The sequence below is a fragment of the Coloeus monedula genome (genome assembly GCF_965178545.1).
Source record: "Coloeus monedula genome assembly, chromosome: 39".
Lineage (NCBI taxonomy): Eukaryota > Metazoa > Chordata > Aves > Passeriformes > Corvidae > Coloeus > Coloeus monedula.
This window is the reverse complement of record NC_138819.1, coordinates 1,750,759-1,778,141: the sequence shown is the minus strand read 5'-3', so window position 1 is coordinate 1,778,141 and position 27,383 is coordinate 1,750,759. Positions and strand designations below refer to the sequence as shown.

Genomic DNA, 27,383 nt, shown 5'->3' with positions numbered 1-27,383 from the left:
GCTGCTCGCGCCCCCCCCCCAGGGGTGGGGGGGTCCCGGCCAGCCGGGTGCCCCTCCCGCCCTCCCGGGGGTCCAGCGGCGAGGCTGCCCCCCCATCCCCATCCCCCCCCGTTCCCAGCTCAGGCTGAATGTCACATGGCACTTTAACCTCCCCCCCCTCCTCCCCCCGCCCCCCCGGCCGCCTGGGCCTTCCCCCCCTCCCCCCCCGGGGGTTTTGGGGGGGGGGTCCCAGGCGGCCGGGCCCCCCCGGGGAGCCCCCCAGGCACCCGCATGCGCCCGCGCCGGGCCCTGTACATAAGAGACTGTATATTTGATGCTTCATAAACGGACCGGCCGGCCCCGCCCGCGAGCCCTTCTTGGGAGGGGGGCGAGCACACGCCTATGGGGGCTATAGGGGACGGGCGGTTGAGCTCTGGGGAGTGGGGAGGGGGCTGGAGGGACTGGGAGGCTCTAGGGGCTGCAGTAGGGACCCTGGGGCTGTGGAGGTTCTGGGGGGCTATAGGGTCCTGGGGGCTATAGGGGCTGTGGGGATTATGAAGGTACCGGGGGTCCTTAGGGGCTGCAGGGCTATGGGAGGTGCAGGGGTCCTGGGTGTTTATAGGGCTCCATGGGGGTCCCGTACGTCCATGGAATCTTGGGGGTCCATAGGCACCATAGGAGTCCATGGGGGTCAGTGGGGGTTTGTATGTTCCACAGGGGTCCCGGGGTCCTATAGGGTCCATAGGGTTCCTGGGGGTCCACAGGGATTCATGGGGGGTCCGTAGGGGTGGGGGTCTATAGGGTCCGTAGGAATCCATGGGGGTCTACAGACTCCATAGGGGTCCATGGGTGTCAGTGGGGGTTTATAGGTTCCAAAGGGGTCCTGGGGGTCTATAGGGTCCATGGCGGTCCCGGGGAGTCCATAGGGGTCTATAGGGTCCATGGGGGTCCTGGGGAGTCCATAGGGGTATATAGGGTCCATGGGATTCTATAGGATCCATGGGGGTCCTGGGGAGTCCATAGGGGTATATAGGGTCCATGGGATTCTATAGGATCCATGGGGGTCCCGGGGAGTCCATAGGGGTCTATAGGGTCCCTGGGGGTCCTGGGGAGTCCATAGGGGTCTATAGGATCCCTGGGGGTCCCGGGGAGTCCATAGGGGTCTATAGGGGTCTATAGGATCCTTGGGGGTCCTGGGGAGTCCATAGGGGTCTATAGGATCCCTGGGGGTCCTGGGGAGTCCATAGGGGTCTCGGGGAGTCCATAGGGGTCTATAGGATCCCTGGAGGTCCTGGGGAGTCCATGGGGGTCTCGGGGAGTCCATAGGGGTCTATAGGGGTCTATAGGGTCCATGGGGGTCCCGGGGGTCTCGAGGAGGCCGCGAAGGAGCAAAGGGGCGTGACCGGAGGGGGCGGGGCTCAGGAAAACCCCGCCCCTCCTCGTGGCCCCGCCCCCGCGGCCGCCGGGCGCGCATGCGCGGTGCGTCCCTTTAAACGTGCACAACAAGTCCCGGCCCCTCCGCTGACCCAGCCGCGGAGGCGAGCGGTGCCGTGGATCCCTCCGCTGCGGAGGGGGCGGAGCCTGAGGACTATTTCTCCGTCCCTCATCCCTCCACACTGTCTGCCGCCATCCGGGCCGTGGCGGGGAGGTTCCGGTGCTGTTTTTCCGCTCCCCGTTTCCGCTCTCGCCGGCGGTCGCGGCGCTGTGGCGGCGCTCGGCGCCGGTTCCCGTCCCGCGGCGGAAGGACACGGCGATTCACAGCACCGCCCGGGACGGCGTGCGCGGCCGCGCCTGCGCAGTGCGCGCGTGCGCGCGGGCGGGGGGCGGGCGGCAGGAGGAGGAGGATCCAAGATGGCGGCGGCGGCGGCCCGGCCTGGGGGACCGGGCAGGCCTCGGGTGTGAGGCGGGCGGAGCGCGGGGCGGCGGGGCCGGACGGGCCGGAGGGGCGGCACAGGGGCCGCGGAGGGGCCGGCGGGTCGGCGGAGCGTGCGGGCGCTGTCCTCACCCCCCCTTTCCCCGCGGCTCGGGGAGGGGGGGGCGGCCCGCGGCCTGTGAGGGGGCGGCGCGGGGGCGGCGGGGCCTCCATGGCCCCCTGAGGGGGTCCCCGCGGGCAGCCCGGGAACCCCCCGCTCCCCTCGGTGCGAGGGATGGAGGAGGGGGAGCAGCAGCGCGCAGGGAGCGGCTGGGCCGAGTGGGGGCCCGGCCCGGGGGGGTCCCCGCCGTGGGTCCCCCCCCCGCCGCCCGACGGGGACGAGGAGCTCAAGCGGGGCCGCGGCGCGGAGTGGGGGGGGCCGGAGCCCCCCGGGGACGCGGGGCCCCCCCGGCCGGCGGCCGCGCCCCCCAAAGCGGCGGGGGACGAGAAGGCCGCGAGCGCCCCGCGCCCCCCCCGGGCCGGGGGCGAGCCGCGGGGTAAGGGCGGGGGGGGACCCGGCAAAGGGCCCGGGGGGCGGCCCCCGGGCGAGGAGCGGAGCCCCCGCAAGCCCCCCGAGGAGCGCGGGGCCCGCGGCGGGGATCGGCCCGGCCCCGAGGACAAGGCCCGGCGGCCCCTCGGGGGTCCCCGCGGCGGGGCCGCCCCGGAGCAGCGCGGGGATTGGGGGTCGCCGTGGCTGCCGGCCGAGCCGGAGCCCCCCGAGGACTTTCTGCCCCCCCCGGAGTGCCCCGTGTTCGAGCCCAGCTGGGCCGAGTTCAGCGACCCCCTGGGCTACATCGCCAAGATCCGCCCGATCGCCGAGAAAAGCGGCATCTGCAAGATCCGACCCCCCGCCGTGAGTATGGGGGGCCGGGGGGGCTGCGGGACCCCCTCGCAGTGGGGAACCCCCGTCCCTCGGGGGGCTGGGGGCCCTGCCCGCCGGGCTCGGCGTCCCTCGGGTGTGGGTTTGGGGTTGGTGGCCCCCCCCGGGGGCAGAATTGTCTCCTTGGTGGGGTATTTTCTTAATTTGTGGGGGGTGGTCATTGCCCCTCACCCCCTTTGGGAGTATTTTCCCGTTTAAGGGGGTGCTTGTCTCCCTGCGGGAGGGGTATCTTTTTATTTTGGGGGATAATTGCTTTCGGGGGTTGTTTCTGGTTGGGGGGTGATTGCCCCCGTGGGGCGGGACCGCCCCAGTTGAGGGGGGGGGGTAATTTCTCATTTAGGGGGGTTAATGACCCCACCAGGGGAGTAATTCCCCCTCCCCCCGGTGCCTCAGTGCTCCTCGGGGGGAAATACCCCGGGGGGGGGCAATTATTGACTCGGGGGGGTGGTCTGTGGGGGGGGGGGGGTAAATACCCACGGGGGGGGCGCGGAGGAAAGACCTCAGCTGTGGGGGTCTGTGTCTGCTTGGGGGGGGTAAATGCCCCCGTCCCCCGTTTAGGGATAAGCTCGAGGGGGGAGCGCATGTGAATCCCCCCCCCGATGTGTGTGGGGTAACCCCCGGCTGGGGGTCCTGCCTGGGGGGGGGGGGCGGGATTTTGGGGGTCCTACACAGCCCAAACCTCGTGGTGGGGGAGGGGGGCCAGGCCCCCCCCCCCCGCTCCCCCCGCTGGGGCCCCTCGTGCTCGGTGGGGGGGGGGGGGGGGGGGTGAGGGCCGGGGGTGACCCCGGGGAACTCGGGGTGTCCCCGCGGGCTCCGGGGGGGTCTCGGTGCCCCCCGGCGGGTTCTGGGGGGGGGTCCCGGCGCTCCCCCCGCGGCCTCACAACAACAACAGTGACACGGCCAATATGGCGCCAGCGCCGAGCCTTTGTCTGCGGGCGCGGGGGGGTCCGGCCGCTCCGGGGGGGCCCCGGCTCGGGCAGCGCCCCCCGGGATGGGGGGGACCCGGGGGGGCACTGGGGGGGGGGGGGGGGGGCAGGTGGCGGCCGAGCCCCCCCGTCCCCAGCGACCGCGCTCCCCTCCCCCCCCCCCTTCCCGGGCTTGTTTCCTGTTTGGGGGGGTCGCGCTCTGTCCCCGCGGCGGGGGGGTCCCTTTGTCGCCGTGGCCGGTTTGGGGGGCCCGGGGGGGGGGCGGGGGGGACAGGCCGAGCCGGTCCCCCCAGCTCGGCGAGGGAAGGGCTTCCGGGAGGGCCGGGCCGGGCCGCGCTGGCGTCACCGGCCCCGCGGGGCACCCCCGGGTGTCCCCCCGCCGAGGGGGGGGGCGGGGGTGGCCCTCGCTGGGGGGGGAGGGGGCACGTGCAGGGCACCCACCCCCCGAATTTGGGCTGTGTCGTCCCCCCCCCCTTCCCCTTCGGCCTTTCACCAGGGCTGATCTGCCTGTGTGGGACTGGGGGGGCCATGGCTGCTGACCCCCCCCAGCCCCCCAAATTTGGGCTCTGTATTCCCTGTGTGGGACTGGGGGGGGTTATGGCTGCTGACCCCCCTCGGCCCCCCAAATTTGGGCTCTGTATTCCCTGTGTGGGACTCGGGGGGGTTATGGCTGCTGACCCCCCCCCCGGCCCCCCAAATTTGGGCTCTGTATTCCCTGTGCAGCACTGGGGGGGCCATGGCTGCTGACCCCCCCTGGCCCCCCAAATTTGGGCTGGGTGTTCTCCCCTGTGTGTGCATGATGGGGGGGCCCTTGCTGCTGACCCCTCAGATTTTGGGCTGTGTGTTGTTCCCTGCCTGTGCAGGATGGAGGGGGGGCCCTTGCTGCTGACCCCTCCCCCACCCCACATATTTGGGGTTTTCTCCCCCTTTTTTCCCTCTGGAGCTCCCAGGGCTGCCCTGTCTGTCCCACACAGGGGGCCTGTGGCTGCTGACCCCCCAAATTTGGGCTGTGTGTCCCTCTGCCCATCCCTGACCCCACCTTGCCCCCCCCAGGACTGGCAGCCCCCGTTTGCTGTCGAGGTCGACAACTTCAGGTTCACTCCCCGCATCCAGCGGCTCAATGAGCTGGAGGTGAGTGGGGCGGGGGGCTTGGGGGGGGCTTTTGGGGCTGATTTTGGGGTGTGCACAGCTCTCACCCCCATCTTTGCCTCCCCATTCCCCCCCCCCCCCGCAGGCGCAGACCCGGGTGAAGCTGAACTACCTGGACCAGATCGCCAAATTTTGGGAGATTCAGGGCTCCTCCCTCAAAATCCCCAACGTGGAGCGGCGCATCCTCGACCTCTACAGCCTCAGCAAGGTACGGGGGGGGCAGCTGGGGACCCCCACCCCTGGGGGACTCCCCCCCTGCCTGAGGGTCCTGCCCCGCTGGGGTGGGGTGCAAGGTTAGGGAAGGTGCCCCCCCCCGGTGATAATTGTCTCCTGGGGGGATATTTCCTATTCTGGGGGGGGTAATTGCCCCCCCCCCCCCCCTTGGGGGTGATTGTTCCTCTGGGGGTGTCTTTTTTATTGGGAGGGTGGGTAATTGCCTCCAAGAAGGTCGTGCTCTCATTTCGGAGGATTAATTGTCTCCCTTTGGGGCTGTATTTCCATTTAGGGGGTAATTTTCTCCCCTGGGGGGTTATCTTAGCCTCTGGGGGGGGCGGATTGTTCCCATCGGGGGTGTGTTCCCATTTAGGGGGTTATTCCTCCCCCCCAGCAGGGGGAAATTGGGTGTTTTGCCATTTTGGGGGTCAGTGTTCCCCTTGGGGGGGTATTTTCTGTCAGTGGGGAAATTGCCCCTTTGTGGGGAATATGTTCTCGTTTAGGGGGGTTAATTGCCTTGCTTGGGGGTATTTTCCTCTTTATGAGTCTCATTGTTTTCTGGGGGGGTATTTTGCTGTTTTGGAAGATATTTTCTTATTGAGGGGGGTAATTACCCCCACCTGGGGGATTGCTCCTGTTTAGGGGGGCAGTTGTTCCCATTGGGGGAACATTTTCTAATCAGGGGATTAATTACTTCTGTGAGGGGGCACGTTCCCATTGGGGGGAGTTAACTGTCCCCAGAGGGGGTGTGTTCCCATTTGGGGGGGATGGGGCCCTTTAATGTGGCTCTTCTCCCAGTGAGGTGCGTGGGGGTCCCCAGGGCGTTCTGGGGTGTTCGGTGTCCCCTCACCAGTGGTGATGGAGGACTGGGGCTACGGGGCCCAGTGGTGGGCACGGGCGGCTCTGGGGTGTCCCCGGGTGCTGTGGGTGGCTCTGGGGTGTCCCCGGGTGCTGTGGGTGGCTCTGGGGTGTCCCCGGGTGCTGTGGGTGGCTCTGGGGTGTCCCCGGGTGCTGTGGGTGGCTCTGGGGTGTCCCCGAGTGCTGTGGGTGGCTCTGGGCTGTCCCTGGGTGCTGTGGGTGGCTCTGGGGTGTCCCCGAGTGCTGTGGGTGGCTCTGGGGTGTCCCCGGGTGCTGTGGGTGGCTCTGGGGTGTCCCTGAGTGCTGTGGGTGTCTTTGGGGTGTCCCTGGGTGCTGTGGGTGGCTCTGGGGTGTTCTTGGGTGCTGTGGGTGTCTCTGGGGTGTCCCCGAGTGCTGTGGGTGGCTCTGGGGTGTCCCCGGGTGCTGTGGGTGGCTCTGGGGTGTCCCTGAGTGCTGTGGGTGGCTCTGGGGTGTCCCTGAGTGCTGTGGGTGTCTCTGGGGTGTCCCTGAGTGCTGTGGGTGTCTTTGGGGTGTCCCTGGGTGCTGTGGGTGGCTCTGGGGTGTCCCCGGGTGCTGTGGGTGGCTCTGGGGTGTCCCCGGGTGCTGTGGGTGGCTCTGGGGTGTCCCCGGGTGCTGTGGGTGGCTCTGGGGTGTCCCTGAGTGCTGTGGGTGGCTCTGGGGTGTCCCTGAGTGCTGTGGGTGGCTCTGGGGTGTCCCTGAGTGCTGTGGGTGGCTCTGGGGTGTCCCTGAGTGCTGTGGGTGGCTCTGGGGTGTCCCTGAGTGCTGTGGGTGGCTCTGGGGTGTCCCTGAGTGCTGTGGGTGGCTCTGGGGTGTCCCTGAGTGCCCGGTGTCCCCCCACAGGTGGTGATGGAGGAGGGGGGCTACGAGGCCATCTGCAAGGACCGGCGGTGGGCGCGGGTGGCCCAGCGCCTGTCGTACCCGTCGGGCAAGAACATCGGCTCGCTGCTGCGGGCGCACTACGAGCGCATCATCTACCCCTACGAGATGTACCAGTCCGGGGCCAACCTGGTGGTGAGTGCGGGGCCCAGGGGGGGCCGGGGAACCCCGACCCTAACCCCGAGCCACGCTGAGGGTCCCCGTCCCTCCAGCAGTGCCACACGCGGCCCTTCGAGAGCGAGGAGAAAGACCGGGAGTACAAACCCCACAGCATCCCCCTGCGCCAGTCCGTGCAGCCCTCCAAGTTCAACAGCTACGGCCGGCGCGCCAAGCGCCTGCAGCAGGAGGTGGGCACCCCAAAACCTTCCCTGGGCACCCCAAAACCCTCCCTGGGCACCCCAAACCTCCCCCCGGGACCCCCCTGATGCCGCTGTCCCCGCAGCCTGAGCCCACGGAGGAGGACATCGAGAAGAACCCCGAGCTGAAGAAGCTGCAGATTTACGGGGCCGGCCCCAAAATGTTGGGGCTGGGGCTGGTGGCCAAGGATAAGACCCTGCGGAAGAAAGGTATTGGGGACCCTTCATGTGGGGGCTTGGGGGGTGCAGGGGTGGCTGGGACCCCCTAAATCCTTCTGGGAACTCCGTGCGTTTTTGGGGTCGTGTTTTTGTTTCTGGTATATCTCCGTATTTCTTTTGGCATTCTCTTTACCCACAGTTTGGGGTGCCCAAAGTTGTTCCGGGTTCTTCAGGGCCCCTCTTGCCTTCCTCTCTCCTCTCCCCTGCCGTGTTCTTTTGGGTCACAACCCCAGAGTTTCTGGGTACTCCTCCTCATTCTTTTAGGGTGCTCTCCTGCACCCATAGCTTTTATGGGATGGGTCCTTCTCGCTTCTTTAGGAACCGCGTTTCCCCAGCTGTTTGTGGACAGACTTTTCCATTCTTTGCAGACAGACACCCCCCTCCCAGTCTTTAGGGACCACCTTCCCCCCCATAATTGCTTCGGAATCCATTTGTCTCTCAGTTTTTTTGGGTCTCCCCCCATTCTTCTGACCCTGTCCTATTTTTCAGGACCCTTTCCCCAATGGTTCTGTACCCTCCAATGTTTCTGTAACCCCCCCAATGGTTCAGCACCCCCCAAATTACTCATTAACCCCCTCCCCACAGACAAGGAGGGCCCCGAGTGTCCCCCCACGGTGGTGGTGAAGGAGGAGCCGGCGGGGGAGCCCCGGGGGTCCCCGGGGTCTCCGGGGGCGCGGGACGGGCGGGAGGAGCTGCGCCACAGCCCCGAGCCCTGCACCAAGATGACGATGAGGCTGCGCCGCAGCCACAGCAACAGCCAGTTCGTGAGTAGGGGGCTCCTGGGGCGGGGCAGGGCTGAATTCGGGGTGGGATCCCCGCAAAATCCCTTTCCCCCCTCAGGTGGATTCCTACATCTGCCGGATCTGCTCGCGGGGCGACGAGGACGACAAGCTGCTGCTGTGCGACGGCTGCGACGACAATTACCACATCTTCTGCCTGCTGCCCCCCCTGCCCGAGATCCCCAAGGGCATCTGGCGCTGCCCCAAATGCGTCATGGCGGTGAGGGGGCACGCGGGGGCACCCCGGGACCCCCAGTGCGCGTCACGTCCCCCCACGACCCCGCTGTGTGGGGTCCTGTCGTGCCAGGGGGGCGAGGGGGGTCTGGGACCGTCCCGTCTGAGGGATGGGGGCTCCCAAATCTCATCCAGGCCTGTGTGTGGGGTCAGGGACCCCCTGATCTGTGGGGCTGGGACTGCCAGTGTTTCATGGTGTCCGTGGAGGATCAGGGGTTGGGGTTTGTTTGGTGTGAGGGGATGGGGACCCCCAGGTCTCACCCAGTCCTGTCTGTGGGGCTGAGACCCCCAGTGTCATTCGCATCCTGTGTTGTCTGGGGGGTCAGGGACCCCCACTCCTGGTCCAGCCAATCTGGGGGCCCCCCAAATCTCATCCAGTCCTGTCTGAGGGGCTGGGGACCCCTCTCTGTGGGGTCAGGGACCCCCCTGTCACATCTGAGGGGCTGGGAACCCCCACACCCACCCCTTGCCTCACACCCCAATCCCACCTGTGAGGCTGGGGACCCCCAGCTCTGCACCCCAACCCTCCCTGTCCCTGGGGACCTCCAACTTAGTGTGCAGTGTCCTCTGTGTCCCTGGGGCCTTGCCTGGTGTCCCCAAGCCCCTCTGACCCCCTCCTGGTGTCCCCTGACCCCCTCCTGGTGTCCCCAAGCCCCCCCGACCCCTCTCAGTGTCCCCTGACCCCCTCCTGGTGACCCCAGGCTCCCTGACCCCCTCTTGGTGTCCTCTGACCCCCTCCTGGTGTCCTTGAGCTCCCCTGACCCCTCTCAGTGTCCCCTCACCCCCTCCTGGTGACCCCAGGCTCCCTGACCCCCTCTCGGTGTCCCTGAGCTCCCCTGACCCCCTCCTGCTGTCCCCAAGTCCCCCGACCCCTGTCAGTGTCCCCTGACCCCCTCCTCGTGTCCCCAAGCTCCCTGACCCCTCTTGGTGTTCTCTGACCCCTTCCTGATGTCCCTGAGCTCCCCTGGTCCCCTCCTGGTGTCCCCAAGCCCCCCTGATCCCTCTCAGTGTCCCCTCACCCCCTCCTGGTGACCCCAAGTTCCTTGACCCCTCTCAGTGTCCCCTGACCCCCTCCTGGTGTCCCCAAGTTCCTTGACCCCTCTCAGTGTCCCCTGACCCCCTCCTGGTGTCCCCAAGCCCCCCTGACCCCTCTCAGTGTCCCCTCACCCCCTCCTCGTGTCCCCAAGCTCCCTGACCCCCTCCTGGTGTCCCCAAGTTCCTTGACCCCTCTCAGTGTCCCCTGACCCCCTCCTGATGTCCCCAAGCCCCCCTGACCCCCGGTGTCCCCCCAGGAGTGCAAGCGGCCCCCGGAGGCGTTTGGCTTCGAGCAGGCGACGCGGGAGTACACCCTGCAGAGCTTCGGCGAGATGGCCGACGCCTTCAAGGCCGACTACTTCAACATGCCCGTCCACGTGAGCATCCCACATCCCCCCAGACCCCTCTGGATCCCCCCCAAATCCCCACAGACCCCTCTGGATCCCCAAAACCCCCCTGAACCCCCCAGACCTCCCTTCCTTCAGTGAGATGGCCGACGCCTTCAAGGCTGACTGCCTGTCTGTGGGAGCCCCCCAAAACCCCCTCAGACCCCTCTGGACCCCCCAAACCCCCCCAGGCTCCCCTGAGCTTCCCTCCCTTTGGGGAGGTGGGTGATGCCTTCAAGGCTGATCTCTTCAATGTGCTCATCCATGTAAACACCCCAAAACCCCTCATGGAGCCCCCAAAACTACCCTGAACCTCACTGAGAGCCCTGGATCCCCCTGGACAGCCCAAACCCCTCCAGACCCCCCCAGACCCTCCCACTTTGGCAAGGTGGATGACACCTTCAAGGCCATTTTTTTACCAAATTACTTTAAAACCTCATGGACCCCCCCCAAAAGCCCCCTGAGAGCTCTGGACCCTTCCTGGACACCCCAAATTCCCCCAAACCCCCCAGATCCCCCTCTCTTCAGTGAGGTGGCTGATGCCTTCAAGGTCACTGACTTCATGTGAGCCCCCCAAAAAACCCCCAAAACCACCCTGGACCCCTCTAAGACCCTCAGGTCTCCCCCTGGACCCCCCAAACCCCTCCAGGTCCCCCCAAAACCCCAGAGTCCCCTCCTTTTGACAGGATGGGTAATGCCTTCAAGGCCGATGACTTCATGTGAACCTCCCAAACCCCTCCCAAAACCCTCACAGGCCCCCCCCAAACCTTCTCTGAGACCCCCAGATACCCCCTGAGCCCTCTGGGCCCCCCTAAATCCTCCAGGCCCCCGAACCCCCCTGATCCCCCTTCTTTGGCCAAGGTGGGCGATGCCTTCAAGGCCAACTACTTCACCTGAGCCTCCAAATTCTGCCCCAAACCCCACCCAAAACACCCCGAACTCCCCCCAAATCCTCCCCCCCAAACCACCCTGGACCCCTTTAAGACCCTCAGACTCCCCCTGGACCCCACAAGCTCCTCCAGGCCCCCCCTCCTTTAGGCAAGGTGGGCAATGCCTTCAAGGCCGATGGCTTCACGTGAGGCTCCAAATTCCTCCCCAAACCCCAGCCAAAAACCCCCAAACTCACTCCAAACCCCCCCAAATCCCCCCCTGCCTCCTCTGAAGCCCCGTGCCCGCAGATGGTGCCCACGGAGCTGGTGGAGAAGGAGTTCTGGCGCCTGGTGAACAGCATCGAGGAGGACGTGACCGTGGAGTACGGGGCCGACATCCACTCCAAGGAGTTCGGCTCCGGCTTCCCCGTGCGCGACGGAAAACGGCGCCTGTCCCCCGAGGAGGAGGTGGGACAGGCCACTGTCACCTCCCTGGGGGCCACTGTCACTGTTCTGGGGCCACTGCCACCTCCCTGGGGGCATTTTCACCTCCTGGGGCCCTGGCACCATCCTGGGGGCACTGTCACCTCCCTGGGGGCCACTGTCACTGTTCTGGGGTCACTGCCACCACCCTGGGGTCACTGGCATTATCACTGCCACCACCCTGGGGGGCACTGCCACCACCCTGGGGTCACTGGCATTATCACTGCCATCATCACTGCCACCACCCTGCAGGGCACTGACCCCACAGGGCCACCCCGTGGGTCCTAGGGGTGTCCCTGTGCCCACTCTCAGGGGGGTCACTGTCCCCAAAGTATCATCCTGTGGTCCCTGGTCCCTTGGGGTGTCCCTGTGCCCACTCTCAGGGGGGTCACTGTCCCCAAAGTGTCACCCCACGGTTCCCAAGGCTGTCCCAGTCCCTGTGGTACCTGGGGTGTCCCTGTCACCAAAGTGTCACCCCATGGTCACCAGGAGTGTCCCTGTCCCTGCACAGCGGTGACACCATCCCACAGTCCCTGTGGTGGGGGTGATGTCATCCCTGGGATTGTCCCTGTCCCCACGCTCAGGGTGCTGCTGTCCCTGGGGGTGTCCCTGTCCTGGGGGGGGGGGGGGGTGACCCAGTGTCCCCTGTCCCCATGGGATGCAGTGTCCCCACCCCTGTGGGGGTGATGCGGTGCCCCTGTCCTGTTGGGTGCCCCTGTCCCCCCAGTGCCCCTGTCCCCCTGGTGACCCTGTTGGGTGCCCCTGTCCCCACTCAGTGCCCCTGTCCTGTTGGGTGATGCTGTCCCCCCCCCGGTGCCCCTGTCCCCCCCCCGGGTGCCCCTGTCCCGTTGGGTGCCCCTGTCCCCCCCCGGTGCCCCTGTCCCCCCCCGGTGACGCTGTCCCCGCTGTGCCAGGAGTACGCGGGCAGCGGCTGGAACCTGAACGTGATGCCGGTGCTGCAGCAGTCGGTGCTGTGCCACATCAATGCCGACATCTCGGGCATGAAGGTGCCCTGGCTCTACGTGGGCATGGTGTTCTCGGCCTTCTGCTGGCACATCGAGGACCACTGGAGCTACTCCATCAACTACCTCCACTGGTGGGGCTGGGGGCACTGGGGGACCAGGGGGGTGACTTTGGGGTGTCTGGGGGTGACTTTGGGGTGTCTGGGGGTGATTTTGGGACATTAGGGTGCCATTGGGGGTGACTTTGGGGTGTCTGGGGGTGACTTTGGGATGTTAGGGTGCCATTGGGGGTGACTTTGGGCTGTCTGGGGGCGATTTTGGGGTGTTTAGGGGGGCATTTGGGTGTCCTGGGAAGTGTTGAAATGGCCAGGGAGACGTTTGGGGGGTGTTTGAGTGGCCAGAGAGGAATTTGGGGGCCATGTGGATATTTTGGGGGTGTTTAGGTGGCCAGGGGGGTGATTGGGGGGCAGCAGGAAGTTTTGGGGTGGGATAAGGAGGAGGGTCCTGACACCCCTACAGCCCCAGGGGGGAGCCCAGGCTGTGGTAGGGGTGGGAGGAGGAGGTTTTGGGGTTGCATAAGGAGGTGTTTAGGATGGGGTGAGGAGGTTTGTGGGGTTCCCTGACCCCTGTTTTCCCCAGGGGTGAGCCCGAGATATGGTACGGGATGGGATAAGGAGGTTTTGGGGTGGGATGAGATTTTTGGGGTGGGATAGGGAGGTTTTGGGGTGTAACAGGGTGGGATGAGGAGGTTTTTGGGGTGGCATAGGGAGGTTTTGGGGTGGTAGAGGGTGGGATGAGGGGATTTTTGGGGTGGCATAGGGAGGTTTTGGGGTGGTAGAGGGTGGGATGAGGGGATTTTTGGGGTGGCATAGGGAGGTTTTGGGGTGTAACATGGTGGGATGAGGAGATTTTGGGGTGGGATGAGGAGGTTTTTGGGTTGGGATAGGGAGGCTTTGGAGTGGTAGAGAGTGGGATGAGGAGATTTTTGGGGTGGCATAGGGAGGTTTTGGGGTGGTACAGGGTGTGATGAGGAGGTTTTTGGGCTGTCCCATCCCCAGGGGCGAGCCCAAGACGTGGTACGGGGTCCCGTCGTTCGCGGCCGAGCACCTGGAGGAGGTGATGAAGAAGCTGACGCCGGAGCTGTTCGAGAGCCAGCCCGACCTCCTGCACCAGCTCGTCACCCTCATGAACCCCAACACGCTCATGGCCCACGGCGTCCCTGTGAGTTGGAGGTGTCTCCCGGCCCCTCCTGGCCCTGTCAGCCCCCTCTGACCCCGGTTGTATCCCCCCAGGTGGTCCGGACCAACCAATGCGCCGGCGAGTTCGTCATCACCTTCCCCCGCGCCTACCACAGCGGCTTCAACCAGGGCTACAACTTCGCCGAGGCCGTCAACTTCTGCACGGCCGACTGGGTGAGCACTGGGGGCTCTGGAATACCCGGGGGGGGCACAAAATGTACCTGGGGGGGCACAGAATGTCTGGGGGAATGAACAGAAAAAAACCTGGGGAAGGCAGAAAAAGAAATCGAGGGAAACGGGGAAATCTGTGGGTGGAAGCCTTGAAGGAACAGCAGGAGAACCTCAAATCCAGGAGGACACAGAATGTACCGGGAGGGGCTCTGAAATATCTGTGGGGGCACAGAGTTATCTGTGGGGCTCAATGAGAAAAACCTCATGGAAAACAGTAAAATTTGGGGGTGGAAGCTCTGGAAGAACGACAGGAGAAGCCAAAAGTCAGCACTGGGGGTCCCAGCTGGGTTCAGGGCTGTTTCCCCAGATGGGTTTGGGGCCGTGTTTTGGGGTGCCCCCGGTTTTGGGGAGCCCCCTGACACCCCGTGCAGCTCCCTGCAAACAGGCAGTGCATCGAGCACTACCTGGTCCAGGGTTTGGGTTAGGTTAGGGTTAGGTTAGGGTTAGGTTCTCCAGGTTTGAGGGATCAGCACTGATCCCAGCTGAGTTTGGGGCTGTGTATATGGGTGCCCCCAGTTTTGGGGAGCCCCCTGACGCCCCCCACAGCTCCCTGCAGGCAGGCAGTGCATCGAGCTCTGCCCAGTTCAGGATTAGGGTTAGGTTAGGGTTAGGGTCAGAACTGGGGGTGCTCCCAGCTGGGTTTGGGGCTGTGTTTAGGGGTGCCCCCAGTTTTGGGGAGGCCCCTGACACCCCCGTGCAGCTCCCTGCAGGCAGGCAGTGCATCGAGCACTACCTGGTCCAGGGTTAGGGTCTGAGGGATCAGCACTGGGGGTGCTCCCAGCTGGGTTTCAGGCTGTGTTTAGGGGTGTCCCCAGTTTTGGGGAGGCCCCTGACAGCCCGTGCAGCTCCCTGCAGGCAGGCAGTGCATCGAGCACTGCCCTGTTCAGGATTAGGGTTAGGATCAGCCATGGGGGTGCTCCCAGCTGGGTTTGGGGTTTTGTTTAGGGCTGCTCCCGGTTTTGGGGAGGCCCCTGACACCCCGTGCAGCTCCCTGCAGGCAGGCAGTGCATCGAGCACTACCGGCGCCTGCGCCGCTACTGCGTCTTCTCGCACGAGGAGCTCATCTGCAAGATGGCCGCGAGCCCCGAGAAGCTGGACCTGAACCTGGCGGCCGCCGTGCACAAGGAGATGTTCGTGCTCGTGCAGGAGGAGCGCAAGCTGCGCAAGGCCCTGCTGGAGAAGGTGGGGGCACCCCGAGAAACGGGGGGTGGGGGGTGCCCTGAGAAATGGGGGGGTACAGAGGGGCAGGGGGAGCTGCGGTTGGGGGGTGAGGGTCGTGTTTGTGCCCCCCTCAGGGGGGTTATGGAGGGGTTGGGGATGCTGAGGGCACCCCAGAAGCTCTGGGTAAGGGGTGAGGGTCATGTTTGGCCCCCTCAGGGGGGTACAGAGGGGTTGGGGGTGATGGGGGAACCCCAAAAGCTCTGGGGAGGGGGTGAGGGTCATGTTTGGCCCCCTCAGGGGGGTACAGAGGGGTTGGGGGTGCTTAGGGCACCCCAGAAGCTCTGGGTAAGGGGTGAGGGTCATGTTTGACCCCCTCAGGGGGGTTGTGGATGGGTTGGGGGTGCTGAGAGCACCCCAGAAGCTCTGGGTAAGGGGTGAGGGTCATGTTTGACCCCCTCAGGGGGGTTATGGAGGGGTTGGGGATGCTGAGGGCACCCCAAAAGCTCTGGGTAAGGGGTGAGGGTCATGTTTGGCCCCCTCAGGGGGGTACAGAGGGGTTGGGGGTGATGGGGGAACCCCAGAAGCTCTGGGTAAGGGGTGAGGGTCATGTTTGGCCCCCTCAGGGGGGTACAGAGGGGTTGAGGGTGATGGGGGAACCCCAAAAGCTCTGGGGAGGGGGTGAGGGTCATGTTTGGTCCCCTTGGGGGTTGTGGATGGGTTGGGGGTGCTGAGGGCACCCCAGAAGCTCTGGGTAAGGGGTGAGGGTCATGTTTGACCCCCTCGGGGGGGTTATGGAGGGGTTGGGGATGCTGGGGGAACCCCAAAAGGTTTAGGGGTGTCTGGGGGCTGTGTTTGTGCCTCCTCACGGGGGTACAGAGGGGGTGAGGAGGACCCCAAATGCTTTAGGAGGGTCTGAGGGTCATGTTCGTGCCCCCCCAGGGGGTCACAGAGGGGTTGGTGGTGCTGGGGGCACCCCAGAAGCTCTGGGGAGGGGGACCTGAGGGTCGTGTTTGGTCCCTGTGGGGGGTTGTGGAGGGGTTGGAACTGCTGGGGTTCCGAAGGTTTTAGGGTGTCCTGAGGGTTGTGTTTATGCCTCTCTGGGGGGTTACAGAGGTGCTGAGGGGACCCCAAAAGCTCCGTGGGGAGCAGGGTGAGGGTCAGCTGGGGGGGGGACACAGATTGGCACTGCTGGGGGATCCCAAAAGCTCCGTGGGGGGGTCTGAGGGACATTCCTGTGTCCTCCCAGGGCATCACAGAGATGGAACAGGAGGGGTTGGAGCTTCTGGGACAAGTCTGAGAGAATTTTAGTTCCCCTTAGGGGATCAGGAAGGGGTTGGGGGTGCTGGGGGCACCCCAGAAGCTCCGTGGGGGGGTCTGAGGGACATTTCTATGCATCCCCCAGGGCATCATGGAGGGGTTTGGGGTATTAGGACGAGTCTGAGAGAATTTTAGTCCCCCTCAGGGGATTGCAGGGGGGTTGGGGGTGCTGGGGGCACCCCAGAAACTCCTGGGGGGGGGGTCTGATGTCCATTTTTTTGCCCCCCCAGGGCATCACGGAGGCGGAGCGCGAGGCCTTCGAGCTGCTGCCGGACGATGAGCGCCAGTGTGACAAGTGCAAGACCACGTGTTTCCTGTCAGCCCTGGCCTGCTACGACTGTCCCCAGGGCCTCGTCTGCCTCTACCACATGGACGACCTCTGCAAGTGCCCCCGCAGCAAGCAGTACCTCAGGTGGGGGGGCTGTGCTCCTGGGGGGGGCCACGGGGGTGGTTTGGGGAGGCTGGGGGCCTTGATGTGCCCCAGGGTGGTTTAGAGGGGCTGTAGGAGGGGATGGGAGTGGGTTTGGGGGGCTGATGTGCCCTTGAATGAGATGCGGGGATGTTTTAGGGAGAGTGGAGGTGTCTGTGTGCCCCTGGAAGGGGATGTGGGGGCATCCCTGGAGGGGATGGGGGGGCTGGGGATGTGGGTGTGCCCTTGGGGGGGACACGGGGGTGGCTTGTGGGGGTCTGTAAGGGTGGGGGTGGGGTTTGGGGGGGCTGGCAGAGGGGTTTGGGGGCCTTGCTGTGCCTCTGAGGGGGACACAGGGATGGTTTGGGGAGGCTGGGGGCCTTGATGTGCCCCTGGGGGGGATGGAGGGGTGGGTTTGGGGGGCTGTAAGAGGGGATGGGGGCCTTGATGTGCCCCTGGGGGGGATGGAGGGGTGGGTTTGGGGGGCTGTAAGAGGGGCTGGGGACCTGGGTGTGCCCCTGGGGGGGATGGAGGGGTGGTTTAGGGCTCTGTAAGGGGGGCTGGGGACCTGGGTGTGCCCTTGGAGGGGACACAGGGGTGGCTTGCGGGGGTCTGTAAGAGTGGGAATGGGGTTCTGGGGTGTTGGGGCCCTTGATGTGACCCTGGGGACACACACGGGGTTGAGCTGGGGGGGCTGCGGGTCCTGGCGTGACCCTGGGTGGAGTCCTGGCTACGATTTGGGGGTGCTGGAGGTCTCGGGGTGTCCTGGGGAGAGGAGGGGGGGACACGGCCACGGCCTGGGGGCTCCATCCCCTGTTCCTGCTGATGTGAGGGGTTCACTGTCTGCCCCCAGCCGCCCCAGAATCCCCCCTATAGCCCATGGGCTCAGTCTGGGGGTCCTGTCTATACCCTGGGGGGGTCGTGGGTGCACAGGGGGACTCCCAGTGACCCCCAGCCCCCCCAGGTACCGCTACACCCTGGACGAGCTGCCGGCCATGCTGCACAAGCTCAAGGTGCGCGCCGAGTCCTTCGACACCTGGGCCAACAAGGTGCGCATCGCCCTCGAGGTGGAGGACGGCCGCAAGCGCAGTGAGTGGGGGTCCTGGGGGGTCCTGGGGGGGTTCAGTGGGGGTCTGGGGGCTCGGAGCCCGGCCCTGACCCCCCGGCTGTGCCCGGCCAGCGCTGGAGGAGCTGCGGGCGCTGGAGTCGGAGGCGCGGGAGCGCAAGTTCCCCGAGAACGAGCTGCTGCACCGGCTCAAGGGCTGCCTGGGCCAGGCCGAGCGCTGCGTGTCCGAGGCCCTGGGGCTCATCAGCTCCCAGGAGACCGGGTGAGTGTCCCCAGAGTGTCCCCGAGTGGCCCCAGCCTGTCCCCATGCTGGCTCCCTCGCCCTGTGTGTCCGTCCCATCGCCTCAACCTGCTCGGTCTCGTGTCCCTCTTGTGCTTCCTGTGACCTTGTCCTGTCCCCTGTGGGTCCTGGACACCTCCGTGTCCCCGTCCTGTCCCTACGGACACTGGACACTCCTGTGTGCCCGTCCTGTCTCTACGGACACTGGACACTCCTGTGTGCCCGTCCTGTCCCTATGGGTGCTGGACACTCCTGTGTGCCCGTCCTGTCCCCTGTGGGTCCTGGACACCTCCGTGTCCCCGTCCTGTCCCTACGGACACTGGACACTCCTGTGTGCCCGTCCTGTCTCTACGGACACTGGACACTCCTGTGTGCCCTTGTCCTGTCCCTATGGGTGCTGGACACTCCTGTGTGCCCGTCCTGTCCCTAAGGACACTGGACACTCCTGTGTGCCCATCCTGTCCCTAAGGACACTCCTGTGTGCCCATCCTGTCCCTATGGGTGCATCCTGGACACCCTGATGTCTCTGTCCTGTCCCCATAGGCACTGGACACCTTCATGTCCCCATCCTGTTCCCCGTAGGGTTTCCATGTGCCCGTCCCATCCCCTCCACATCCCCATCCCCCTCCACGTTCCCTCCCCTCACTGTCCCCCCCGGTGCCCAGCAGTGCCCGCTGTCCCCACGTCCCTGCCATGCCCACTGTCCCCGTGTCCGCCCGGTGCCCAGCAGTGCCCGCTGTCCCCATGTCCCTGCAGTGCCCGCTGTCGCCACGTCCCTGCAGTGCCCAGCAGTGCCCACTGTCCCCATGTCCCTGCAGTGCCCAGCAGTGCCCACTGTCCCCACGTCCCCCCAGTGCCCAGCAGTGCCCATTGTCCCCATGTCCCTGCAGTGCCCGTCAGTGCCCACTGTCCCCATGTCCCCCTGGTGCCCGTCAGTGCCCACTGTCCCCACGTCCCCCTGGTGCCCAGCAGTGCCCATTGTCCCCGCAGGGTCCCCACAGTGCCCAGCAGTGCCCATTGTCCCTGCAGGGTCCCCACAGTGCCCAGCAGTGCCCGCTGTCCCCGCAGGGTCCCCACAGTGCCTAGCAGTGCCCATTGTCCCCACAGGGTCCCCGCGCCGGCGCTGACAGTGGAGGAGCTGCGGGCGTTCCTGGAGCAGATGAACCAACTGCCCTGTGTCATGCACCAGATCGGGGATGTGCAGGTGGGCCGGGGGTCCTGGGGTGTCACAGGTGTGTCCCAGGGGTGTCCCACGGTGTCTTGGGGTTGTCTCTGTGTGTCCCAGGGGTGTCCTGGGGTTGTCTCTGTGTGTCCCAGAGGTGTCCCACAGTGTCCTAGGGGTTTCACACGGTGTTCTGAGGTGTCCCACGGTGTTCCAGGGGTTTCACACGGTGTCCTGAGGTTGTCTCTGTGTGTCCCAGGGGTGTCACACGGTGTCCCAGGGGTGTCACATGGTGTCCCAGGGGTGTCACACAGTGTTCTGAGGTGTTACACAGTGTCCCAGGGGTGTCACACAGCTTCCCAGGGCTGTCACACAGCATCCCAGGGGTGTCCCATGGTATCCCAGGGCTGTCCCTGCATGTCTCAGGGCTGTCCCCCGGTGTCTGGGGCTGTCCCTGACCCTGTGTCCCCCGCAGGCGCTGCTGGAGCGGGTGGAGGCGTTCCAGGCGGAGGCGCGGGCGGCTCTGGACGTGCCCCCCCCGGCCCCTGGGACGCTGCAGGAGCTGCTGGAGCGGGGGGCCCGGCTGGGCGTGGAGGTGCCCGAGGGCCGGCGGCTGGAGCGGCAGCTGGCCCAGGCCGCGTGGCTGGAGGAGGTGACGGCCACCCTGCGCTCCCCCCGCGCCCGCGTGCCCCTGCCCGTCATGCGTGGCCTCATCCAGGCCGGCCGCACCGTGGCCCCCAGCCCCGCCGTGGATGTGGCCATGGCCGAGCTGCAGGAGCTGCTGACCATTGCCCAGCGCTGGGAGGAGAAGGCCCAGATGTGCCTCGAGGCCAGGTCAGGGGGGAGACCCCTCCCCAGGGGATGATGGGGGGCTGGGGGCTGCACCTCAGAGGGGAGAGGGGGGGGGCTGTGCCCTGTGTCCCCTGAGGGGAATAAGGGGCTGGGGGGGAAGGGCTGGAGACTGCCCCGTGTGCCCAGGAGGGGATAAAGGGGCTGGGGGTGACTCCATGGGGAGGGGGATAAAGGTTCGGCGTTCGACCGCTCCTCAGAGCTTCCTGCCCTGGGTTGGGGGTGTCAGGGGGAGTCTCTGGGGTGTCGGGGGTCTCGGGGTGCCTGGCTCTGACACCCCCGCAGGCAGAAGCACCCCCCGGCCACGCTGGCTGCCATCATCAAGGAGGCCGAGAACATCCCGGCGCTGCTGCCCAACATCCAGGCCCTGAAGGAGGCCCTGGCCAAGGCCCGCGCCTGGATCGCTGACGTCGAGGAGATCCAGGTGGGCTCTGCACCCCCACGAGCACGCCAGGAGGCCTCGGACCCCCACAACCCCTGCACTGCACACCCCTGAGTGCCTGCGCTGTCCCCTTGGACACCCCTGTGTCCTGTCCTGTCCCCGTGGTCACTGGACCCTCCTGTGTCCTGTCCTGTCCCTGTGGACACTGGACCCTCCTGTGTCCTCTCCCTGTCCTCTATGGCAGCTGGGCACCCCTGTGTCCTTATCCTGTCCCCCTGGACGCCTCAATGTCCCTGTCCCCATCCCTGTGCATCCTGGACATTACACATCCCTGTCGTGTCCCCATGGACCTCCCATCTGCTGCCATGTCCCCATCCCATCCTGTCCCTGCCATGTCCCTGCCACATCCCTGCACCGTGCCCCCATCCTGTCCTGCCCATAATCCCCCCACTCCCACGTCCCCATCCATCCCCACATCCCTCTCTCATCCCATTCCTGTCCCCACCACTCCCCACATTCCCACGCCAGCCCTGGCTGACCCGTGTCCCCCCCAGAACGGTGACCACTACCCATGCCTGGATGACCTGGAGGGGCTGGTGGCCGTGGGCCGGGACCTGCCGGTGCGGCTGGAGGAGCTGCGGCAGCTCGAGGTGCAGGTGGGCACCGCGCACTCCTGGCGGGACAAGGCCTCCCGCACCTTCCTCAAGAAGAACTCCTGCTACACCCTGCTCGAGGTGGGTGTGGGGGGCTGGGGGGCACGGGGGGGTCCTGGCCGTGCCTTTTCTGTGGTCTTAGAATTAAGAGCTGGACGCGGCTAAGGGATAAAAGGGTTTTTACCTCGGTGTTTATAGGGTTTTTCAGGTGTAAGAGTTTGTCGAGGTGGAGCGCGCCGAGGCGCCGCACGGTGAATCCGTGTGCAGTTCTGCAGGCTTTGCAAGTCAGCACGTTTGACGAAGATTTTCTAATGAGAGGCTTAATGAAGGGCGCGATACCTTTAAATTTTAAAGTATTTTCTTGCAGGTGGACTTTATTTTAGTTTACAGAACGCGTTTTAGGGAGAACCTTAGTTTCTCAAGGTAGTGTAAGGCGTTTAACTGTGAGGCCTTTAGGATGTTTGCTTTTGTGGCCCAGCAGAATACCAGCACTGTGCTCAGCTATCAGGCTTAAAAAGTTACGAGTACCTCCATTACCAATACCGAGAACACATAAAGCCGTACCAAAAGAAAAGGCAAAAAGCCTGGCACGTCCCTGGCACGGCGCTGAGCCCCCGCTGTCCCCTCCCGCAGGTGCTGTGTCCCTGCGCCGACGCCGGCTCCGACAGCAGCAAGAGGCTCAAGTGGCGGCAGGAGCCGGGGCTGTACCGGCTGGACGCCGAGAGCTTGGGGCTGTCGGCGCAGGACCTGCGGGACCCCGGCGCTGTGGTGAGCACACCCCAGCGGGACCCCCTGCTCCTGTCCCTGCTGATCGGGGTGTTTGGGGTGGGGGGCACCACGTCCCCACCAGTGCTGTCACCTCTCACGTTGCTGGTTACGCTCCCCTCAGTTCCTGTCCCCTCTCGCATTCCTCTTTGCCCCTACATTGGGGTGTTCCAGGGTTTGGGCCAGGGGGCACCACATTTGCCCAGTTCCTGTCGCCTCTCACATTGTTGATTTCCTCCCTGCTCGAGGTCAGGGATTCAGGGGGTTGGGGATGGGGCACACCCTGGGACCCCCCCATTTCTGGCACCTCTCACACCCCCCAGATCATGACATTCAAGGGTTTGGGGATGGGGCACACCCTGTGATTCCCCAAACCCTGTCACCTCTCGCATTCCTGATTTCCTCCCCATTCCAGATCATGGCATTCAAGGGTTTGAGGATGGAGCAGACCCTGTGACCCCCAGTCCCTGTCACCTCTCACCCGCTGTGACCCCCAAACTCTGTCACCTCTCACCCCGTGACCCCAATCCCTGTCACCTCTCACCCCCGTGACCCCAATCCCTGTCACCTCTCACCCCCGTGACCCCGAATCCCTGTCACCTGCTGTCCCCCAATCCCTGTCACCTCTCACCCCCTGTGACCCCCAATCCCTGTCACCTCTCATCCCCTGTGACCCCAAATCCCTGTCACCTGCTGTCCCCCAATCCCTGTCACCTCTCACCCCCTGTCACCCCCAAACTCTGTCACCTCTCACCCCCTGTGATCCCCAATCCCTGTCACCTCTCACCCCGTGACCCCAATCCCTGTCACCTCTCACCCCCTGTGACCCCGAATCCCTGTCACCTGCTGTCCCCCAATCCCTGTCACCTCTCACCCCCTGTGACCCCTAATCCCTGTCACCTCTCACCCCCTGTGACCCCCAAACTCTGTCACCTCTCACCCGCTGTGACCCCAATCCCTGTCACCTCTCACCCGCTGTGACCCCAATCCCTGTCACCTCTCACCCCCTGCTGTCCCCCCCAGATCGTGGCGTTCAAGGAGGGTGAGCAGAAGGAGAAGGAGGGGATGCTGCGGCTCCGCCACGCCAACGCCCAGAAGGCCGCGCCGCCGCTGCCGGGCCCGGGGCCGCCGTCCTGCGTGTGCGGGCAGCCGGCGGGGCCGGGCATGCTGCAGTGCCAGCTCTGCCGGGACTGGTTCCACGGCTCCTGCGTGGCCTGGCCCCGCCTGGGCGCCCAGAAGCCGTCGCCGGCCTGGTGGGAGTGGGACGCCAAGTTCCTGTGCCCGCTGTGCCAGCGCTCGCGGCGGCCGCGCCTCGAGACCATCCTGGCGCTGCTGGTGGCCCTGCAGAAGCTGCCGGTGCGGCTGCCCGAGGGCGAGGCCCTGCAGTGCCTCACCGAGCGGGCCATCACCTGGCAGGACCGCGCACGCCAGCTCCTGGCGTCCCCCGACGTGGCCGGGCCCCTGGAGCGCCTGGCGGCCCTGCGGCACCGGCTGCACGGGGACAGCGACGGCGCCCTGCGCGAGGCCAGCCGCAACGAGCAGACCAAGGTGCGGGGTTGGGGGGCTTTATGGGGGATTTAGGAAGGTTTTGGGGGCAATTTGGGGTGTCAGACCCCTGTGTGAGTGAGGCCAGCCGCAATGAGCAGACCAAGGTGTGGGGCTGGGGGGCTTTATGGGGGATTTAGGAAGGTTTTGGGGGCAATTTGGGGTGTCAGACCCCTGTGTGAGTGAGGCCAGCCTCAACAAAAGCAGACCAAGGTGTGGGTTTTGGGGAGCTTAGGGGGGATTTAGGAAGGTTTTGGGGGCAATTTGGGGTGTCAGACCCCTGTGTGAGTGAGGCAAGATGCGGGTTTTGGGGGTTTTGGGGGCAATTTAGAAAGGTTTTGGGGGGAATTTGGGGTGTCAGACCCCTGTGTGAGTGAGGCCAGCCTCAGTGAGCAGACAGGTTTTGGCGGTTTTATGGGGGATTTGGGAAGGTTTGGGGGCAATTTGGGGTGTCAGACCTCTGCGCGAGGCCAGCCTCAGTGAGCAGACCAAGGTGGGGATTGGGGGATGTTTGGGGGGTTTTATGGGGGTTTTGGGGTGTCAGCACAAGACCAGCCACAACGAGCAGACCAAGGTGAGAACTGGAGGATTTGTTGGGGGTTTTGGGGGGATTTATGGGGGTTTTGGGGTGTCAGACCCCTGCGCGAGGCCAGGCACAACGAGCAGAGACCAAGGTACGGGAATTCGGGGGGGTTTAGGGCGATTTGGGGTGTCAGACCCCTGCGCAGAGTGAGCTGCAACAAGCAGACCAAGGTGGAAGCGTCTGGGAGGCAGTGGAGAGGTGTGGGGCAGGTTTTGGGGCTGCAGCGAAGGTTTTGGCATTACGGGGGGTGGATTTGGGGGGTTCTGGGGCTGGTTTTGGGGCTGGCAGAGGCTGAGCCCCCCAAAACACCTTCCCTGCTCCCCCCCAGGTGTCGGTGGAGAACGGGGATGCCCCCAGCCCGGAGAAGAACGGGCCCCTGCCCTCAGGTGAGCGGGGTCAGGGGGTTGGGGACCCGCTGGGATCCACCAGATCCCACCCGGGGGGATCCCATGGGAGCTCAGGGGGTGCTGGGGGGCCCTGTGGATCTGTGAGGTTCCTTGGGGCCACCTGGGAGCCAGGGACCTCACACGAACCTGGCAGATCCCGTGGCACCCCTGTGATCCCCTTCATACCCTGGAGGGTCCAGCCTGTCCCTGGGCCATGTTTGTGTCCCCCAGGTGACACCGTGTCCCCCCAGGGTTGTGGTGTCCCCACGATGTCCCAGTGTCCCCATGGCATCTCAGCGATGTCCCAGTGTCACCACGGTGTCCCCATGATGTGTCCCCACAGAGCTGGAGGCGCTGAGCTCCCCCTGTGTCCCCTGTCCCCGTGGTGTCCCCACGATGTCCCCGTGGTGTCCCTGCAGAGCTGGAGGCGCTGAGCTCCCCCTGTGTCCCCTCCTGTCCCCGTGGTGTCCCCACGATGTCCCCGTGGTGTCCCCGCAGAGCTGGAGGCGCTGAGCGCGGCGCTGCCGCGGCTGCAGGGGCCGGTGCTGGAGTTGTCCGAGGGGACGCGGCGGCCGCTGGAGGAGCTGATGATGGAGGGGGACCTGCTGGAGGTGACGCTGGACGAGGCCCAGAGCATCTGGCGGCTGCTGCAGGCCACGCGCCCGCCCCCGCTGGCCCTGTTCCGCCTGCTGCTCGAGGTACGGCACCCCAAACCAGCCCCAGGGACCCCCAAACCAGCCCCAGAAGCCCCCAAAACTGCCCCAGAGACCTCCTAACCTACCCAGGGACACAGAGCCCTCCAAAACTGCCCTGGAGACCCCAAAACTGCCCCAGGGACCCCCAAACCTACCCAGGGACACAACCCCCCAAACCCTCCCTGGGGGGACAGAATCCCCCCTAAACCAACCCCAGAGACCCCAAAACTTTCCCTGGGGGCACAGAACCCCTCCCAAACTCTACCCAGAACCCCCCAAACCTCCCCAGGGACACAGAACCCCCAAATCCACCCCAGAACCCCCAGACCTTCCCTGGGAGTACAGAACCCTCCCAAAGCTTCCTCAGGCCCCCCTCAAACCACCCCAGAACTTCTCCAGAGCGTTTCCAGGACCCTAAAACTTGGCCCAAACTCCTCCAGGTGGCTCCAGACCCACCCCAAAACCCTCTAAGGCACCCCAGATTGTCCTTAGGACTCCAAAACTTTCCCCAAGCACCCTGAGGAGCCTAGAACTGCCCCAAAGCATCTCCCTTGAGCCCCAGAACTGCCCCAACCTCTGCTGGACACCCCAAAACTGCCCCCAAGTATCTCTTAAAGCTCTTACTGATGCCCTCACATTCCCTCAGACACCCCAAGACCGGCCCCATGCAGCTCCTCTTCCCCTCTTCCTCAAGTTGGGGGTCCCCAGAATCCCCTCTGCTGACCCCAGAACACTCCCCGTGCCCTTCCTTTGCCCCTTTCCTGACCGAGTCCTCAGAGTGAGGGTCCCCAAAACCCCTCAGGAACCCCAAACGCCTCCTTACACTGCTTCCCTCACCCTCTTCCACCTCCTCAAACCGCTCTGGGGACCCCAAACCTGCCCCGCCCTGGCAGTCCAGCCCCCCGTTCCCAGCTTTGGGGTCACTGATGGGGTGTCCCCCCTCCCCAGCTGGAGCAGGCGGAGCGTAGGGGGGCTCGCGCCCGCGGCCGGGACCCCGAAAAGCGCCGGAAGCGCCGGGCGGAGCGGGGGGACCTCCCCCCCCTGGCCAAGGAGGAGCTGGAGCCAAAGAGGAGTCGGGGGCCCGAGGGGGGCGACCCCCGGGACAGCCCCGCACCCGGCCCCCAGGCCCCGGGGGTGAGTGTGGGGTACAGGCTGGGTCACTGGGGGGATTGTGGGGTGAGACGTGTCCCTGGATGAGAATTGGGGAGTTTATGGGGTACGGGGCGGAGTTGTGGGGGTACATGGGGGGGATTCTCCAGGAGGAGAATTCGGGGGGCCCAGGAGCAGGGGGGAGAGAGAGGTTTGAGGGGGGTTAAGGGGGGATTATGGGGTACAGGGGAGAGTTGTGGGGATGGAGGAGGTTACAGGGGGTACGTGGTGGGATTATGAGGTGAGAGGGTGTCCCAGAATGAGAATTGGGGCGTTTATTGCGTACAGGGGGGAGTTGTGGGGTTGAAGGGGAGTTACGGGGATATGGGGGGATCAAGGGGGTTTATTGGGGGGAGAATTGGGGGGTTTCATGGGGTACAGGGAGGAATGACAGGGTTGAAGGGGGTTTATGAAGATCATGGGGGTTTATTGGGAGCATTATGGGGTGAGAGGGGGGCCCTGGAGGAGAATTGGGGGGGCTTTATGGGGTACAGGGAAGAGTTATGGAAGTCCATGGTGGGGTTATGGGGTGAGAGGGCTCCGGGAGGGGCACGGGAGGGTTCTGGGGTGCAGGGGAGAGGGTTTGGGGCAGGGAGCGCTGGGGTTATGGGGTGCAGGGGGGGGAGGGCTGCCCGTGGGGTTTGGGGCTGTCCCCCCAGCCCTGTCCCCTGTGTCCCCCCAGGACTCGTGACGCGGAGCCCCCAGCTCGGATGGACGCGCCTGACGGCGGTGGGGATGGACTGGGGGGGCCACGCCGGGCCCCCTCCCCACCCTGGGGCCCCCCAAGCTCCCCGATCTGGGGGGGGGGGGAGCTCTCCCCTTGCCCCCTCGCCCCGCCCCCCCCGCGATGTAATTATTTGAGTTGTTTCTTTTGTATCGTTCAGCCCCGGGGGGGGGTGGGCCACACACGGGTGGGGGTCCGGGGGTCCCCCCCGCACCGGGGAGGGGGGGCCCCAACCAGCACAGCAGGGCCAGCCCCCCCACCCCCCCCACACCGGGTTTTTTATAGGATTGGGGGGGTGGGGGCGGGGGGGGGGGCGGATTTGGGGCCCCCCTGCCCCCCCCTCCCCCCGCTGACACTAACAAGTCTCAAGCTCTTTGTAGCGGGGCGGGGGTGGGGGGGCCTTATTTTATTGTATTATGATTTTTTTTTATTATTATTAAACTTTGGAGGTTAAAGGGGGTCGGAGGTTATTGGGGGATGGGGTGATTTGGGGGGGGGGGGTCAGGGTGATTGAAGGGGTCAGGATTTTGGGGTGTTCAGGGTTCCAGGGGAGCGTCAGGATTTGGGGAGGGGGGGGCTTGAGGGTTACTGTGAGGGGTTGGGATTTTGGGGGATTCGGAGTTCCCCGGGGGGCGTCGAGGATGATTTTGG

At 65.4% G+C, this 27,383-nt stretch overlaps 1 protein-coding gene across 2 annotated transcripts; it reads left to right on the top strand.

The window, feature by feature from the left end:
* Positions 1–1,826: 1,826 nt before the first annotated feature.
* On the top strand, positions 1,827–27,162 carry KDM5C (lysine demethylase 5C). Of its 2 annotated transcripts, none has more exons than XM_082300436.1 (27): positions 1,827–2,744; positions 4,751–4,828; positions 4,932–5,054; positions 6,779–6,949; positions 7,030–7,161; positions 7,257–7,380; positions 7,975–8,153; positions 8,230–8,388; positions 9,695–9,814; positions 11,002–11,160; positions 12,090–12,271; positions 13,196–13,358; positions 13,430–13,549; positions 14,594–14,788; positions 16,315–16,496; positions 17,458–17,582; positions 17,674–17,821; positions 18,947–19,043; positions 19,477–19,835; positions 20,136–20,274; positions 20,787–20,966; positions 21,519–21,653; positions 22,674–23,198; positions 24,107–24,164; positions 24,663–24,862; positions 25,808–25,993; positions 26,691–27,162. In XM_082300436.1, exons 1-27 carry the CDS (start codon positions 2,127–2,129, stop codon positions 26,697–26,699), a joined length of 4,866 nt encoding a protein of 1,621 aa, XP_082156562.1. In that variant the 5' UTR covers positions 1,827–2,126; the 3' UTR covers positions 26,700–27,162. The 2 variants fall into 2 exon arrangements, with proteins under 2 accessions (XP_082156562.1, XP_082156561.1); XM_082300435.1 differs by having other exon boundaries at positions 7,027–7,161; positions 26,691–27,161.
* Positions 27,163–27,383: the final 221 nt, after the last annotated feature.